The sequence below is a fragment of the Salvia splendens genome, chromosome 9 (genome assembly GCF_004379255.2).
Source record: "Salvia splendens isolate huo1 chromosome 9, SspV2, whole genome shotgun sequence".
Classification (NCBI taxonomy): domain Eukaryota; kingdom Viridiplantae; phylum Streptophyta; class Magnoliopsida; order Lamiales; family Lamiaceae; genus Salvia; species Salvia splendens.
Genome location: NC_056040.1, coordinates 14,615,925 through 14,634,813, shown reverse-complemented (window position 1 = coordinate 14,634,813; position 18,889 = coordinate 14,615,925). Strand labels below are relative to the sequence as shown.

The 18,889-nt window shown below is 37.8% G+C and overlaps 2 protein-coding genes across 3 annotated transcripts; both read left to right on the top strand.

Moving 5' to 3' along the window:
• The first annotated feature begins 5,341 nt into the window (after positions 1 to 5,341).
• Positions 5,342 to 10,389, top strand: LOC121746718 (dolichyl-diphosphooligosaccharide--protein glycosyltransferase 48 kDa subunit-like). Its single transcript, XM_042140636.1, has 13 exons — positions 5,342 to 5,833; positions 6,034 to 6,170; positions 6,322 to 6,447; positions 6,610 to 6,663; positions 6,760 to 6,873; positions 7,741 to 7,796; positions 7,864 to 7,905; positions 8,273 to 8,348; positions 8,468 to 8,539; positions 8,627 to 8,752; positions 8,836 to 8,940; positions 9,641 to 9,724; positions 10,054 to 10,389. Exons 1-13 carry the CDS (start codon positions 5,560 to 5,562, stop codon positions 10,099 to 10,101), a joined length of 1,314 nt encoding a protein of 437 aa, XP_041996570.1. The 5' UTR covers positions 5,342 to 5,559; the 3' UTR covers positions 10,102 to 10,389.
• Positions 10,390 to 11,022: 633 nt separating this feature from the next.
• LOC121748412 (UPF0496 protein At4g34320-like) lies at positions 11,023 to 13,070 on the top strand. 2 transcript variants are annotated; one of them, XM_042142758.1, is made up of 2 exons: positions 11,023 to 11,509; positions 11,663 to 13,070. In XM_042142758.1, exon 2 carries the CDS (start codon positions 11,810 to 11,812, stop codon positions 12,920 to 12,922), a length of 1,113 nt encoding a protein of 370 aa, XP_041998692.1. In that variant the 5' UTR covers positions 11,023 to 11,509; positions 11,663 to 11,809; the 3' UTR covers positions 12,923 to 13,070. The 2 variants fall into 2 exon arrangements, with proteins under 2 accessions (XP_041998692.1, XP_041998691.1); XM_042142757.1 differs by having other exon boundaries at positions 11,621 to 13,070.
• Positions 13,071 to 18,889: the final 5,819 nt, after the last annotated feature.

Below are 18,889 nucleotides of genomic sequence, written 5' to 3'. Positions count from 1 at the left end.
CGCCTTCCCGAACAGTGCCGGAAACAGTGGGAACGGTTGAGGCCTAAGCTTAGTCGATTTGCTGGCCTCTACCAAAACAACCTCCGCCAGGCAAGCAGCGGTATGTCCGAGGAGGATGTCCGGAACCGTGCCTTTTCTCAGTACCCTGACAGAGCCTTGAAATTCAAACAATTCGACCAGTGGGAGGCCTTTCTCGTGGTGAAGGATTCCCCAAAGTTTTGTGGGGGAGTCGAATCGGGCTGGGTGAAGCGGACGAAGATCAACGCTTCCGGTGAATACAGCAGCAGTGCTGGTTCGCACGAGCTCCCGGAAGCCGATGAAGTGTCCCCGCTACCGCAATCAGACTCTCGCCGTCGTCGTCGCCCGGTTGGGCAAAAGGCTGCGCAACGGAGGGCTAGGGGAACCAGCAGCGGTAGCGGGTCGTTCGAGGTTGAATCGGAGGCCCCTGCTCCCCAAGAAGATATCGACCGCCTCGCCCGCGCGCAGTTAACGGCAAGCTTGGTCCGGACCATGCATAGGTGGCATAGCACGACCGATCCGCTGTACAAGAGGATGCTGAAGGATGTCATCGATGGATGTCGGCGCGATTTGGGGATGCCCCCCATTGGAGATGATGGCGCCGAGCTTAGCGGAGGGGACGACGGGGGCGGCACGGGCGACGGTGACGGCACGGGTGACGGCACGGGTGACGGGGGCGGCACGGGCGACGAGGACAGCGCGGAGTGAGCCGGGCCCATTGGATTATGTATTTTTCTTTTTTTGAATGACTATGTATTTTGCTTTTTTTTTAACTATGTTTTTTTTATGTTTTATGAATATGTATTTTTGCCCGTATTTTACTTTCCCGTATTCCGTGTCAAAATTATATTTCCGTTTTTACGTAATTAAATTATTGTGATTTTTTTTTATTGCGGGATGTCCTAGTGGGAAGGGCGGACATAGGAGGGGATGTCCTAGTGACGTGGCAGTGGGATGGGAAGTCCTAGTGACGTGGCAGGAGGTGTTTTTGGGATGTCCTAGTGGATGTCCTAATGGGATGTCCGCCCACTGGAGATGCTCTTACACAAGTACATATTTTTGCTGCGAACGTAGTTTTCTCGCTTCACCACAACAATGACGTCTTGCACACTTTAATGAGCAATGGATCGTTGAAGTACTTTAATTCGTCTACTTTAATTGACTTTGAACGAGAATAAAGTAAAATTTAATTATAAATAACTTAGCAAATAGAGCTCATAGACACACACTAATACATAATGTAAAATATACGAATATGAGTGTTGGGTCATTTATTATTGAGAAAACTCCAAATTTGGTAATATAAGACTGAACATAATACTCCGTTCGTTCATTGTTAATAGAGACATTTATTTTCAGGACATAGTTTAAGAATAATGTGTTAAATGGATGATGAAAAAAGTTGGAGAGAATAAAGTAAAAAAGAGAATTATTTTTGTCAAAATTAGAAATTACTCAATTAACTTAGAACTTTCTAAAATATAAAAATAACTTTATTAACATGGGATAACGTTTTAAATCAAGTACTACCAAACAAAAACAATATACTTATAAAGATGATCTCCATGGTCAAACCATACCAATTAAATGACGTTGGTTTGATTTGTTTGAAAAAGAATGAAATCAGAGAATATTATATCCATATCAGTTATTATATTATTATTAATTAAAGTTGCTAATACATTACGAAAAACACTATCGTGAGCATGCGGATCATTGACTCGGTCCGAATCGAAAATTGAAAAAATAAAGTTGGACTCTCACTACAAGCTAGGTCAAATTCCCCCTTTCAATTTGTTAAATATCTATATCATTTTCAACTATATATGCAATAACTAATCGAACGTGGTGTGGCAGTTGAGGAAGATGAGAGAGAAGGAGACAATGGCGAGGAGGGGAAGGAGAAGACGTCGGTGACGGTGAAGAAGAGACGATGACACCTAAAAAGAAGTGTAAATGAGGGATAACAATGACAATGGAATACGGAGAATGTGAGATATGTATTGAGATGCGCATTGTAAAAGCCACATGCAAGTTTTTGTCAAACATCTTTCATAACTATTTTGTGATTCTGGTATATATACCATACCTTCCGCATCACCATATTTAAACATTTAAACCTACACCAAATCAACCCTATATCACTATTTCTTATGAATATAACATGTACTATAAGCTACATCACAATTTAACATTTTCTCCTCCTTATAAAGTTTGCTCCATTTTTCAATATGAGTATCTCCAAATTTTGTCCCATTTTATTGTAGTAGTACTATATTTAGTAAATTCGACTACAATCTACTAACTTATTTTAGTCACATTATATTATAAAATTAATATTATAGTACAAAAATATGTTTTATATTCCACTAACACAAATAGAGGGAATACTATTAAAACAAGTACATAAGATTAATAGATACATTTAGTTAGACCATCAGCAGTGGGGCGCCCTAAGGTGCGCCACGTCAGCATTTTTATCCTCCTCCTTCTCCACCTGCAGTGGGGCGCCCTAAGGCGCGCCCTATGACGCGCCACATCATCATTTTGTTGTTTTGTTTAATTAATTTAACTGTTTTCAAATAACACGTAACGAGTAAAAAAAAACGACTAAATAACAAGCGGCGAAGTTTTAATAAAAAAAAATTACACCATTCAACTAAAAAAAGAAAAAAACTAAGTCGGGCCAATTCCCAACTTCCTACGCAACTCATCGAGTAATGCACGGAGATACTCGGCTTGTTCGGGGTCGGTGCACTTCTTGAGGGCCTTGTGCGTCTGCAACATCGTCCTTGCCATCGACGCTGTAGCTAACGACGCAAACGCGGTGGACGTCTGCGTCGGGAGCTCATCCGGGTCCGGATCAGGGGTTGCAGCGGTCGACGATGACGTCGCGGTCGCCTTCCCCTTGGCCTTCGCAGCCTTGATGCCGGGAGGACGCCGGGAGGACACCGGTGTGCCGGAACTCCCTTCATCCACGTACGTCCGGTTGAGGTCAACCGGGTTAGTGCCGCTGCCGCTGCTCGTGTAGTCACCAGCTTCGGTGACTTTCGTCCTCTTCGGCGCACCAGTGTGCAGAATTCCACCTTGGAACTTCTGCTTCTCCCTCAAGAGCGCCCAGATGGCCTCGTGCTTGAACTCGCCGAACATCGACCGGTACGACAACATCGCTTTAGAGCGCACGTCGTGCACGCTCTCGCCGCTCCCCTGTGATCGCGCGCACTTCTCGAACTCCGCCGAGTACAAGTTCACTTGCTTCTTGATTTGATCCCAGTGCTTGCGGAGTTGCTCACGCTTGCGCTTGTACGCGGTCGGCGGCTTGACCAAATTGTAGAGGTCCGCGATGCACTCCCAGTACGCGGTCTATCTCTGGTCGTTGGCGAATATCGGATCTTCCGATATATCTACCCAACACCGGGCCAAAGTGAGAGTTTCGTCGCCGGTGTAGTTCGTACGGCCGGGGGCGTACTCATCGCAGTCACCGGGAGGCGGCAACTTCTGCGCCCGCTGCCGGTTCCGCTTCGCCTTCCCCTTGGCGGCACCGGTCGCTGCGGGGGCGGGATCGGCCGATGCGGTTGGGCGGTGCGGCGACGGCTCCATATCAGACAACCCATACGATTCCGTACTGAAATCGGGATCGTAATGGGTGTTGTCGCCGAACGAACGATAATCACCGGGTTCTGTACCCGGCCAATGCGCCTCTCCGCTAAACGTATGGCTATTGGGGCTTGAATCCATTTCGTAGTAATTATGTAAATGTAAGTTTCGAAGATGAAATCGTGTGAAATGAAATGTTACAAATGAACGCTATTTATAAAAAAACGAAACCGCGTGCCATCGTCCGCAGCCTTCACAATGGGGCGGACGATGTCGCGGACGATGGCCATCGTCCGCAACCATCGTCCGCGACGTCCGCAATGGAGCGGACGATGGCGCTGACGATGACCATCGTCCGCGGTTTAAGTCGCGCCCGAAGCATAGGCCGCGACTATCGTCCGCGGCCTATGCCACACACCCACAGTGGGGGCGGATGATGAATGGCGCGGCGATGCGCGCCACCGGGCGTGCCATCGTCCGCCCATTGCGGATGGCCTTAGGCGTACCAATTTTAATGAACCACGTTATTGCCCGGGCAGAATATCCGACATACCCGAATCCATGGACTTCTATCCCGTGCCATCTCGTCAAATGATTACCAACACGATTTCCATTTGTTTAGAACTGCAGAAAATAGAAAAACCACGATTTCCATTTGTTTAGAATTGCAGAAAATAGAAAAACCACGATTTCCAGGGTTTTTTCTTTTTTTGTTCTTGAGTAGAACTTAGATTCCGTAAGTGTACTGAAGTTTTTTTTTTGTTCCGGGTTTAGGAGAGACGCATGACCCTCATGCGTATCCTCTTAATGAGACGCATTACAATTATGCGTCTTTATGGGAGACGCATGAGGGACATGCGTCTCTCAATTTTTTCGAAAAATTTTTAACGATGTAGGGAGAGACGCATGTCCCTCATGCGTCTCTAAGTTGCTCTGCTCCTCTGTTTCTTGGACAATTGGAGTTGTCACGTCTTTTCCCCATTCAAGCATCATTGCTCTTTGAAAAGCAAGAACTTTTATTGACCATTGAAAGTGACGTCTTAAAATGTCTTGTAACTTCATTATATAGGAAAACTGACAACAATTAAATAGAGGGAAACAAACTATTTTTTTTTTACCATTTCTATTTTCTAGAGCTCAAAAGCAAAATTGGAAAATAAAGATAAGTTTTTTGATTTTTCATTTCCTGTATACTTATGATAATATTTTTTTCTAATTCAAAAACATAAAAAATGCAAAATGTATTTTTCATGGACTAATTTCGAATTTCACTTCTTTAAAGTATCTGAACACACCACCTTAAATATACTTAATTAGTTTGTGCATGTTACTTGATGATGGTTTGCAATGAAATATATTTTTATATTTATATATAATAGAAATACATTGACGTTCGTGCTTTCCTTTTCTCTTTTTCTATTTTTTATAAAAAAATTGTTACTTTACCCTGCATTGTGATTTTATATGCTCCACCTCGTTTACATTAATAAATTATAAAAAAGTTCTTGCTTTCAAAGAGTAATGATGCTTCTTTGGATTAACATGCTATCCTCTTTTTCAAGCACACAACAAAACTTCTGTTGAATGGGGAAAAGACGTGACTGACAACTCCAATTGTCCAAGAAACAGAGGCAGCGGCAGAGCTACTTTCGCCCGAGTGACATGCGTCTCTCCCTAAGCGTCGTTAAAAAAAATTCTGAAAAAATTGAGATGCGTCTCCCATCTCATTAGTCTCTCCCAAACAAAGTTCAGTACAAATACGGAATCTAAATTCTTACTCTAGAAAAAAAAGAAAAAACCCCGATTCCATTTATTTAGAAACTAGTAAAATCGAGTAGAAAATAAAAAAAGATCTGGGATCGGACTGCAAACACACTCTCACACAACAAGTGTGATTTGCGGAAACTCCATAGCTAAAACCCTTCATTTTCGAGATCGAGCGCCATGATCAAGATATCTCTCTGTTTATTCTTGGTCTCTGTTCCGTTTTTCGCGATCATATGCTCCGCATTCTCTGAAGACAGACCCACGGATCGCCGTGTTCTGGTCCTGCTCGACGACTTCGCGATTAAGTCGTCGCATTCCATCTTCTTCAAGTCGTTGGAGACCAGAGGATTTGATCTCGATTTCAAGCTAGCGGATGATCCAAAGCTCGCTCTGCAGAGATATGGACAGTATTTGTATGACGCCATTGTTCTCTTCGCCCCGACAATTGATCGTGAGTGAACAAATTGCCCTACTGCAAATGCGGATGTCCTTTTAAAGTTGCTTGTATTTATGAATTTCGTGTGAAAAAATTGAAAATCACGAGTTACTGTTGTATGTGATGGGCACTCCAATTAGGTGTGAGATATCTGTTTCGTTTAGCTTTTATTGATTTGTCTTTGTTATTCATCTTTTTGCTTGGTGCAAAATTAGGGTTTGGCGGGTCCGTCGATGCTGCGTCATTGCTAGAATTTGTTGATTCCGGTCATGATTTAATTCTGGCTGCCGATACATCGGCTTCAGACTTGATTAGAGAGATAGCTGTGGAATGCGGGGTTGATTTCGATGAGGTGAGAGTTATTTTTGTCAATTCTGCTTCTCTAGCACACTCTTTATCTTCAATTTTTCTGTTTATTTTAGATAATTAATGTGAAAATTGATGCATTATTCGTTTTCATATATCATCCGGGAAATGTGTGAAATTTTGTGTTTGAATGCTAGGACCCAACAGCTATGGTAATTGACCACACAAATCATGCAGTTTCAGAGACAGAAGGGCATCATACATTGATTGCCAATGATGACTTTGTTAATTCCGAGGTTATCTTGGGGAGCAGGAAAATAGAGGTATATCTTCTTCCAGATATCATCAAAATATATTCCATAAATTATTGACCACCACAAATTTCATCTGACATATGAAGCGTTACTTGTTTTTTAATATTCTACCAACTCCTATAAGCCACCCAAACATTCCTCTGGTGTTTATGTGTCCTGATTTTACTGCAGGCTCCTGTTCTGTTTAAGGGAATTGGTCACTCTATAAATCCTTCAAGCAGCTTGGTAAGATTTCTACTTTGGTAAAGCATACGAGCTATGTTTACTGAATATAGATATTATCCAATTTGATATATCTCACATAGTTGCTCTATTTTGCAGGTGACAAAAGTTCTCTCTGCTTCACCAGCAGCATACTCGGCAAATCCAAAATCCAAGTTATCAAGTCCTCCCACTTTGATTGGTTCAGCAATCTCTTTGGTTTCTGTAGTCCAGGTATATCATCTTACCAATTTCCTGATTGATAATTTGCCAAATGTTCCCATACATGGGTTTGGGCTCAGTTACTTAGAAAGTGATTTCAAATTTTCTTCTAACTGAAAATTATTTTAACTGAAGAAACCAGCATCCCACCCTTATAGCATACTGTTTGTTGTGCACTTTAGCACATCCAATCACCATCAAGTAAAAAACTAGTCAGTGGAAACTTCACTTGTACTACACTGTGCTAATTTTGCTGGTAGTACATATGCTTCTTTGATATTTGACGCACTTGTTTCCTCACTGGTCAGCAAGAGTATTGTTGTTACCTTTTAAAGCCCTTTGAAGCAAATTGCTGCTTTATTGTTTGTCTTGCATTATTCTCATGACCAACCTATCGACCATGAAATTGTTGTTTAACTTCTGAATACTGTGGTAGATAAATATGAACAAAGCCAAGTTTGGGCCGAAGGAAAGTCGTGATTACATATTTAATCGCTTAGCTTATTTATCTAGGTTATGTCCTGACTTGGTAAAGTCAACAAGTGTGCTTTAAATCAAAAGTACCAATGTAAATTTTCTGAACTCTAGCTGGTTTTTCTCTGGCCTACAATCTTTAGGAAGAGGCCCAAAGTGGTTGCATTTAACCTGTGTATACCCTATGGCAAGGTTTAAAACCAAACTTCCTAGTGAAGTGGTCCTTCAATGCCAGTGCATAAACCGTCTTTGAATATGTACCCAATTGGGAAAAGAACAAAAATAAATATGTTGTGCGCAATGAAATGTTTGGTTCATCTTCTGGTTTGTGAATTTGGATTATCATTTGTAGACACCTCGAGATATTGATTTTTCGTATGAAAAATTATAATGTATACTTTTCAGGCAAGAAACAATGCTCGGATTCTGATATCGGGTTCACTTACTGTGTTCAGTGACAGGTTAGTAGTAACATGGGTCACTTTAACATGCTGTAACACAATTTATAGAAATTTATCTTTTGTTCAGGTTCTTCCGCTCTGGAGTACAGAAAGCTGGAAGCACTACCAAGTAAGTGAATGCAATCCTGTATATGAAGTTGGCATGTTTTTAATCTTTGATTTGATCTTTTAGGATTTTGATTTCAGTAAATTGGTAGATTGTGATTATATGAGTCTTTTTATAAGCGGTTGCATCAAGAGATCAGATCTCTATAGTCATAGTGGCAAGTGATTTTGCAATCTCATAAGAGGGGCTGATGGGGGGAGGGGGCCTTGTGTGGGGAAGTGGGAGTGTATGCTGTCAGTACTGATATCTATCGGGAATATAATTTTTGTTTTGAGACAGTTAGTAAGGTCCTCTTCCTTGAAGAATGTAATTATTTATTTACTTATTATTATCTGAAGATAAAATGACTGTTCTATTTCTCCTATGACAGACATGAGAAATGTGGGAATGAGCAATTTTTTGTTGAACTTAGCAAATGGGTGTTCCATGAAAGAGGTCATCTGAAGGTTTGCTCTTTCTCTGGATTAGCTAGCCTGTTTGGTATTACAGTTTCATGTTAATACACAGTAGTATTGTTTTATATAAATTTTCTTTACTTTGATATTGAGGATTCTCATATTTTCAGGCTGTGAATGTAAGACATAATAAAGTTGGTGAGACTGATGAACCTTCAATGTACAGAATAAAAGATGACCTGGTAATAGTCTTTTACTGGATTTAGTGCATACGAGAATGAATAAATTGAAGTGACATGGTTCAGTTAGTGACTCTTTAATCGTTGAAGGAATACTCCGTGGAAGTATATGAGTGGTCTGGCAGTAGTTGGGAACCATATGTGGCTGGTGATATGCAGGTTCAGTTTTACATGATGAGCCCATATGTTCTGAAAACCCTGTCAAGCAATGAGAAGGTGCTATTTTGTTTAATGCAGCATGCAAAACTTGGCCATGATGTGTTTCTTTGCAACATGTAATCAATTGTTATTTTCTACAGGGCCTTTATTATACATCTTTTAAGATTCCCGATGTTTATGGTGTTTTCCAGTTCAAAGTTGAGTACCAGAGACTTGGGTATACTGCCTTAAGTCTATCAAAGCAGGTAGTTCCCTCTTTGTAGATCACATCCTTTGAGTTATATGCATTCCACACTGAGTTGTTCTAATTAAGTGTTTTTTCTCCTTCCTGTGAATTTAATTGTGTTAATTGTAGTCAAACATCACTGGCGAGATTTACAATACAAATCTCAGGCTTTATTGTGAATTATAAATTTTCTTCTGGCCCTTTCCACATGCAAAGTAGGATATGGTGAATGCTTTGACTGTTTTGTGATATGATGAAAGAACATGTGGGTATCTCTAGATAGCTGCACTGGTTACTTTTGAGCAAGGTGTTACATTTTATAAAGCATTTGGAAATTTATTGGGTACTTTCTCTGAACACACATATTCACCATCAAATGTAAATGCTGTTGGACTTCCAAAACCACGTAAATATAATCTCGCATCTATTTTTCTTTCTGATATTCTGTACAAAGTTTTCCAGCATGTCCATTTATCTAATATAGCCATTTGATTAATAGTTTTCCCGCTCTCTGTTTGAGGAGTCAGTTTTCCAGCATGTCCATTTAATCTCGTGATGCTTGGTGCTAATTTTCTCTTGTTTGTTCTTGAATATAACTGGCTTTATTTTAAATATCAAGCACCTCTTTCATGTTATATGTCTAGTATTTAATCAACAACCAATTTCTTATTTGTAAATCTAGTTCTCTGAATCATTTACTATTATGTTAAAATATGCAGATTCCAGTTCGACCTTTCAGACATAATGAGTACGAAAGATTCATACCTGCTGCTCTTCCATATTATGGAGCATCTTTTTCGATGGTATCTTCCTCTCTTTCTTTCTGCATCTATCTGCTTGTTGATGCCAAATTCCTCCATTGACTGCTTGCAGCACAGCTTTTACATTCTTTGGTTGTTCATGTTTTCAAAATCTTGAAATTCTGGGAGATCTTCCCTCATGCTTCAAGGAATAATAATTCAAATTTCTCTTTTTTTTTTCAAGATTGAGGTCATTTTTTACCTAAAAAAGTTCTGAAATCTTATTTTCAGTTTCCTCCCCTATCCCCCTTTATTCCCTATATTATTGAAACATTCTTTTGGTAAATTCCATCTTTCGTATTATGATCCTCTTGTCATGATAAATTATACAGATGTCGGGGTTCTTCGTCTTCACCTTGGTCTATCTGTACACAAAGTAGCGCGATTTGGTTGATGGCGAGAGATGAGATTATGCATTCGAGGCTCGATTTTGCAACTGAAATGAGGGAGTACTATCAGATAGTTGCGGTATTGGTAGTAGATAGTATGTGTGAGTCGTGCTTGAAACATTTGGAGCAAACGAAGCTTATAACCGCTGAGACTTGTCAACATTTTCTTAGTAATTAGAAGATAGTCTTCACACTCCTTCACTTGCAGACTTGTTTTTGTAATCTTTGAGATTTTGGTTCTTCATTTCTTTAAATGTTCCCTCCGTGTTCCTATTGCCATACCAAAGGGTGCTGGTTTCTCCATCAATCAAGAAGAAATTGGTTGTCATCTCAAAAAACATCTAGAACTAGATATATATACATGTTTTAATAAGAAGTTGAAAAAGTAAGAGAGAAATAGATACAGTAACTAAAGTAGTACTCTCCCGTCCCATATTACTCGCACTTTTCATTTTAAGTCATAAATTTGAGATTGATTTTTTAGTGTAATTAAATTAGAATTTTAAGTGTAATGAGACATCACTTAATAAAGGAGCTCTTGACTTGAACTAACATATTAATTAAATGCATTAATTATAACTTAAACTATAAATAGTGTAAGGAGTTTGTGACGAGTCGAAAAGTAACAGTGCAAGTGCAAGTAACATGAGATAGAGAGAGTACTAGAGAGAAAGAGAAAACATGGAGAAAGTATAATAGAAGAAAATAAAAACTGAGGAATAAATTATGAGCGACTTTTCATTTTAGTTGAGACTAATTTGGTAAATGGAAAAATATGAGATTATTTTTGGTGGACTTATACAAGATCGATAAAATTAACTCTACACAAAAAAAAGGTTAAAAAACAGAGTTGAAAATTAGAGAGTGACGTCACTTTCCCTTGTATATTTGGCCTGGGTTGTATATTCCGTTCACTTGCAAAGAAAGTCTGACAGTCGTGCTTCGAAATCTTCAGCTATGGCGTAACTTCACAAAGTCGTGTTCCTTTACGCGGTTCAGCAATGCAACACTCGTCTCTTTCTCTCTCTCCAGTTTATATTATTATATGCATCAGCAAAATGAATGGCGCTTCTTCCACCTCTTTTTACTTTGGGAAAAAGTCTCTCATTGCTTCCCGCGTATCTCTTTACGATTTCTGCGTACATTGTCTTATGCGTGCAAGCTATACTCTCCATTTTTCTCTGAACTCTCTTCATTTATTCCTCTTTTAGGCTTCTTCATCTGCCGCATTACATTAGATCAGATCGATTTCTCCAGACAAACGATAAGCCCTAACCATTGGATTTAGAATACTTCTCTTTAATTTCTGTAACAGGACTTGCTATCTGCTCTGTGATTCCATTTCAAGGGTTTGAAACCGCGCTTTTTTTTCTAACTCAATTGTCAAGAGATCTATCAGGTGTGTTATGTACTTTTCTTAATAATTTGAATCTTTCTACTTTTTGTTAGTTTGTAGTTTCCACGAGTTTATCCCTTTTTGCTTCAAGCTTGTTTGATCCTCTCTTCTCAGATATTGATTGACTCGTATCTGTTTGATAAATTGCCCCTGAAGAAGCTCTTGCATCGATTAATCCAACCCGATCCCCAATAGTTAAGTCAAAGAATTGAAGCAAAGAATTCTGCAATCTGTCTACTGTTTGTGCGTGTTTTCCAGCAAAGTTCAGTTCTTGTCCGTTCTAGATTAGGATTCTTGAGAAAAATGGGGAGCCACATGAGCAAGAGCCAGGGTGAAACCTCTGCTGCAAACGACATCAACAATCTGCATTTCGCAACGGAGCTGAATTCATACGAGGCCGCGTGCAAGATCGATGCTGACGTACAAGCCTTCGATGCAGCCCTCCATTGTCGAACAAACAACGCGATCAGCGCCCTAGCTGCTGGAGTTGAGGTCAGAGCGATGTCGTTTGATTCCCTCCGAGAGGTCACAGCCTGCCTCCTCGACATGAATCAAGAAGTGGTAAAGGTGATCTTGGACTGCAAGAAGGACATTTGGAAGAATCAGGAGCTGTTCGAGTTCGTCGAGGAATACTTTGAGAACAGCCTCAAGATCCTTGATTTCTGCACGGCTTTAGAGAAGTGCCTCAAGTCCGCAAGAGACAGGCAGCTGCTTATCCACATTGCCCTCCAGCAGTTCGAGGAAGAGGAGGAGGAGGGGAGGTATACGAAGACGCTGCTCGAGTTGAGGAACTTCAAGGAAGCAGGGGATCCATTCACGGAGGAGTTCTTCACGATCTTTGAGTCTGTCTACAGGCAGCAGATGGTGATGCTGGAGAGGCTGCAGTCGAGGAAGAACAAGCTCGACAAGAAGCTCAAGTCCGTCCATGCATGGAGGAAGGTGTCCACGGTGATCTTTGCAGCTACATTTGCGGCTGTGCTGATCTGCTCGGTGGTGGCTGCTGCCATGGCTGCCCCGCCTGTGGCGGCTGCCCTAGCAGCGGCCGCCTCTATCCCGTTGGGTTCGATGGGAAGATGGATGGATTCTCTGCTCAAGAACTATCAGAATGCTTTGAGGGGGCAGAAGGAGATCATCAACTGTATGAATGTTGGAACCTACATTGCAATTAAGGATTTGGATAATATTCGAGTGCTGGTTGATAGGTTGGAGATTGAGATTGAATCACTCTTGAAAATGGCGGATTTCGCCAAGAATGAAGATGCTATGAAGGTTTGTGTGGAGGAGATGAGGAAGAAATTGGTGGTGTTTACAAAGAATATTGAGGAATTGGAAGTGCAGGCTGATAAGTGTAGCAGGGACATTCGAAGGGCTAGAACTGTGATTCTGCAACGGATTATCAGACATCCTAACAATTGAACATTGTGAAAAATGTTGGATCATTTGTTTTATTGATATGTAGACAAGGAATATTTGGATGTTAGCCTGACTAATTGCATTCGTTATAATAGTTTCTGTTGCTAAGAATATGGCTTTATGCTGGTTCAAAGTTCAGTCTTTTTCCTCATCTTCAATTTTTTTTTATTCTTCATCTGTGATGTGATTATTGGCATTTCTCTTTTTGTGGAATAGTTGCTATATTACTAGTATATCAGTAATGGTGATTGTGATCATACTTTACCTTTTATCTTCTTGTAATATACTTAGTAGAATGGAATTAGTATATCACATGTTCAAATACTAGATTCTAATAAAAGTATTTAATCATCATAAATATAATCCCATCATATATGTATAGTCCTCAATCTAAAATAGTACTACTACTACTACTACTATTATTACTGGAGAAATACTAATAAGATATCATGTCACAGTATATTTTCATGTTTGAATTAAAAAGATTGTTGTCGACCTGTCGTTTTTGCCGTCTACAATCTTGTACTACAAAAATTTATGCACATTGGATTTGTTTTACAAAAATATCAAAGTATATAAGACATCTTTTAAATTCAAACAAAGGTAAATTAGGTTGCTTTTATCAACTAGCGTTGTTGTGTACAAGTCAATTATCTATAAGGTGACTGGTACATAATTGTGTTTGGTTATAGCTATGTCATGGCTTACTGGCTCTCCCTCTTCACCTCATTAATTGTTCCATTTTTTATTGGTGCCGGTTGTAAAAAATTGTTTAAGTTTGTTAAGAAAAATAAGTGAAAAAAGTTAGTGGAATATTAATCATATTTTTATATACTCCTCATGTCCAAAAAAATAGATCAATTTATAAAGAGTGATGAAGTGAACTACTTGATCTTTCATTTCCGCACATAAATGGTACCTGATCTTTATTTTATATCGTTTTTGGTATTTCGTGACAAAAATAATCATAAGTACCAAACATGTGATTTTTTTTTCTTCCTTTCTTATTTCCTTTTTTCTTCTTCAGTTTCTTCTTCTTTCTTTTTTCTTCATTTTCTTCTTTCTTTTTAGTACTTTATCTTCATTTCTTCTTCCTTTTTTCTCCTTAGTTTATATTTCATGTGTTTTCTTTTCTCTTCCTTTTCTTCTTTCTTTTTAGTGTTTTATACATACATCTAATTGCATTCATAATATAAATCAAGAACCAAACATCTAATTACATTAATTATTTAAAGTAATTAAATCAATTAAATATTCTTTATTAAATTATTTTATATTCATTTTAGGGTAGAAACACCTAACTAAAAATATTCAACTCATTATGAATACAATTCACAATTTTAAATTTTTATCAAAACTATATTGAATGGTTATTAATTTAATATAAAATAATAATAATAATAATAATTATAATTATAATTATAATTATATAATATTATATAATTCATAATTTAAATAATTATACTATAATTATTTATTAACTACTACTAGTTTTTAGTATTGTAACAATAATATTATTATAATAATTGAATATAATTATAACTATAATTATAATTAAGTATACTTGAATGATATTAAAAAAATAAATGAATTATTAATTTATAACATCAAAATAATAATATTAATATTGATTAATAATAATAGTACAAAGAGTGAGGAGAATGCGAGAAGATATTATAATATCACTTTTGGTACTAGTTTTGTGTGCCCAAAATATTATTTATGACACAAATGGGAAAATGTATTTGTTTAGAGGTCATTTTGGGTTGAAAATCGCATCAGGTACCAAAAATGTGATTTATAGGTACCAAAAACGATATAGTAAAAGAAAAATCAGGTACCATTTATGTGCGAAAGTGAAAGATCAAGTCCTCCGTCCTATAATAGATGTCACACTTGGGGACTGGCACATGTTTTTAGGTGATGTTGTTTTGTGTGTTAGGTTGAGAGAGAAAATAGTATATATATATATATATAGGGATGTATTCATTTCCTTTTCCTATATTTCCTCCTTTTTCCTTCTTAATATCAGCCATTAGATTAGAGAAATGGACGGTCAAGATCAACATTGGGTAATTAATCCCGTGTTGCATTATTTGTCCTATTTTGTGCATTATGAGGGTACAATAGTAATCTAATAATGGCTGGAAACCGCTACGAATAATGCACCACATGGTCACGAGTAATGCATATAATTGACTATATAATGCACAATATGTGAACTGCAATGCATACGAACAAGATGTGTTGTGTTATGATGTTTGACACACGTTTCTTGTTTCCCCTAAGGGTTTAATAATCTTAGGGGCTAGGGTATAGTACGTAGACAGGTATGTAATCTTCACATGGCAACGAGTAATGGATATAATTGACTATATAATGCACAAATTGTGAACTGCAATGCATACGAACAAGATGTGCTGTGTTATGATGTTTGACACACGTTTCTTGTTTCCCCTAATGCTTTAATAAGCTTAGGGGCTAGGGTATAGTACGTACTCATTAATAACAAATTATAAAACGATACGAATAATTCACCAAATTGTCACGAGTAATGGATGTTATTAACTATATAATGCACAATATGTGAACTGCAATGCATACGAATAAGATGTACCATGTTATGATGTTTGACACACGTTTCTTGTTTCCCCTAAGGGTTTAATAAGCTTAGGGGCTAGGGTATAGTACGTAGACATTACTAAATGCACGTATGTAATCTTCAATCCGTTGATTAACCCATATACACAATACCTCTAATAATGCATAATATACTGAGATAATGACAATTAACAGCTACATAATGCACTACCTAAACCAAATAATGCACATACGTATATTCCAATAACAACAATTTGTTAGTAATGTCTACGTACTATACCCTAGCCCCTAAGCTTATTAAACCCTTAGGGGAAACAAGAAACGTGTGTCAAACATCATAACATGGTACATCTTATTCGTATGCATTGCAGTTCACATATTGTGCATTATATAGTTAATAACATCCATTACTCGTGACAATTTGGTGAATTATTCGTATCGTTTTATAATTTGTTATTAATGCGTACGTACTATACCCTAGCCCCTAAGCTTATTAAACCCTTAGGGGAAACAAGAAACGTGTGTCAAACATCATAACACAGCACTTCTTGTTCGTATGCATTGCAGTTCACAAATTGTGCATTATATAGTCAATTATATCCATTACTTGTTACCATGTGAAGATTACATACGTGTCTACATACTATACCCTAGCCCCTAAGCTTATTAAACCCTTAGGGGAAACAAGAAACGTGTGTCCAAACATCATAACATGATACATCTTATTCGTATGCATTGCAGTTCACATATTGTGCATTATATAGTCAATTATATGCATTACTCGTGACCATGTGGTGCATTATTCGCAGATACCAAAATGTGACAGTTACTTTTCCGTCAAATGTCAATAATAACCCTGTAATGCATACAACCACCTTCTATAATGCAACACGGAACCAGTTTTATAGAATCAATCTGATCCGTTGATGCCTTAGATCTAACGCGTAATATTAAGAAGGAAAAATGATCTAAGATGTGAAAAGGAGAATAACGCTCCCATATATATATATATATATATATATATTAATGTGAGAGAAAGCTTTTTCCAAAAAATGAAATATGAAATCTTTTGTGGGATAAACTAAAAAGGAAAGTGTGACATCTATTATGAGACGGAGGAAGTACCATTTACGTAGTTCATTCATTTGTAAATGACACAAAATTTAATGCGTAATTGGTAAAGTAAAAGAGTGGAAGAAAAATATGGTGGAAGTAGTATTGATGGATTGTGAGGTCTATATTAAATATTTAAAACTTTCCTTATTTAGAATTAGTCTAATTTTGCTGAAATTAGTTTATTTTTGTGGACGAAGTGATTATTAATTTTATAATAATTATGCGTGAAATGAGTTAGTAAAATATGGAGTTCACTTACCAAATTAATATAGTAAAAATGAAATAAGACAATTAAGGACTAGATGAAAATGATAAAATGGAACAATTAATGAGACCGGGGAAAATTTTTTTTGACTTTTTTTTATCGATTGTTACACACTTTGCATGTCTTTAGTAACTCGATCCTAACTGAAGACTCATTTCCTTCATATTTAGACATTCAAACTTCAAAGCGATTGTGGACTGAAACTTTGATGATCAAAATGCTTTATATAGCTCCACAATTTTCAGCACCTATTGAATGGTTCATCACCAATCGTCGTTTAGTTATACTCCGTACTGTATTAATCAAAACACTTTGATTGTACTTGTAACTTTCCGAATAAGAACACTAATAAATTAGACTGAATAACTAATAGTATAATAAATAATTATAATGATAGTAAGCTTTTCCGTATCAAAGATCACCCAAGACGATTAAACACCAATATTAACACAAAATGAGATTATATAAATATTCGTGTGGAGAAAAACTTGCATGCATCCACACCCCATGCAACAAAGCTTAGGTGGCTACGATTCATTCTCGTGTCTGGTGCAATTTAGATCATATAATTATTTACTCCGTATAAAGGATTTACATGTGTCAATAGCAAAAATTTAGGATCTCGGATTTTTGTAAGTAAAACTAAATATTCAGTGTTTGCCAATCTTGAACCCTACAAATTACTCGCTTCTTTTGTTGTGGAAATAAAAATACTAGTACTAGTTATTTATGATGCGTAGAGTACTAGTATTTTTATTTATAAGGTGATAAATACATCTAAAATTAAGTTGGGAGATTCAATCTTACGAATCAAACATAGAGATACTTAATCTTGCAAATTGAACAATATTACAAGTAGCATATCTAGGAGATACTGCTTCGAATCACAACTTGTTTAACCCACTTCATGTCACCACGGTAGTCGTCAACTTTCCCTAGTAATTCTTCAAAGCACTTTTCCACCGCCGCCACTTTCTCCCCATCATCATCAAAGGTTTCCGACAAAGATTCGGCCTCCAACTGCAACCTTCGAGCCAGCGCGTGAAATAGCAATTTTAGCGCCAATAATCATAACGCCGAGTGTCTCCGCATTGGCTGCCGCGGCCCAAACGCAGATCACGGCCGCCGCTGTGCGGACACCTTCTTGTAGGCAGCGAGGCGATGGAGCTTCTGAGTGAAGGCCTTGTCCAAGGACCCAAGCATCTCCCCCGTCATCACATGCTCCATGTAAAGTTGTTCGTTTTGGAGCGGCGACGTCGTCAAGCTAGCATCGGCGGTGCTCATGCCCTTTTAAAAAGGTGGAATTGGGGAAGAAAGTGATAATGATACGTACGGTGGAGGTGAGAAGGAGAAAAACAAGTGTGCCCTTTTAAAAAGGTGGAATTTGGAAATGTCATGACGCGACATATAAGTAAGGACAAGGTTGAAATGTCATGACGAGACCACATGAAAAAGGGATATGTGGAGAAGACTTGTAATAGAAAGTAACATACCACTAGTAAGCGCTTGTTGAATTTGTGTGCACTTAAATTTCGGTTCCGTTAGTAGTATTAATGAAGACTAGAAGTGGAAAGAGCCTGGTATTTGCTCAAGACTAATACATACTATAAAAATAGAGAATGTGAATGTACGTATCGAGCGTAGAATTAGCTACTCATTTATGAAGAAAGGGATGATGTATTGTTTATTAATCGATATCTATATAATACTATAAAATACTAGTTATACTTAATAAGTTTGATTCACCTACCATATCCCTCTTCACCACCTCCCATTTTTACGCTTCATTACATATGGGTATTACTTTTTGTGTTGCACCGAATGTATTAAATGTTAACTAACCTTAACATGCTAATTATAACTAAATAGTAGTCACTGGATTATCAAATTAAGCTAGATAATCCAGACTCTACAGTATCAATATTGTGAATATAAAAATTAAGGATATTATATCAACTTATTAGTTATAACTAACTATTTTCTCTTTC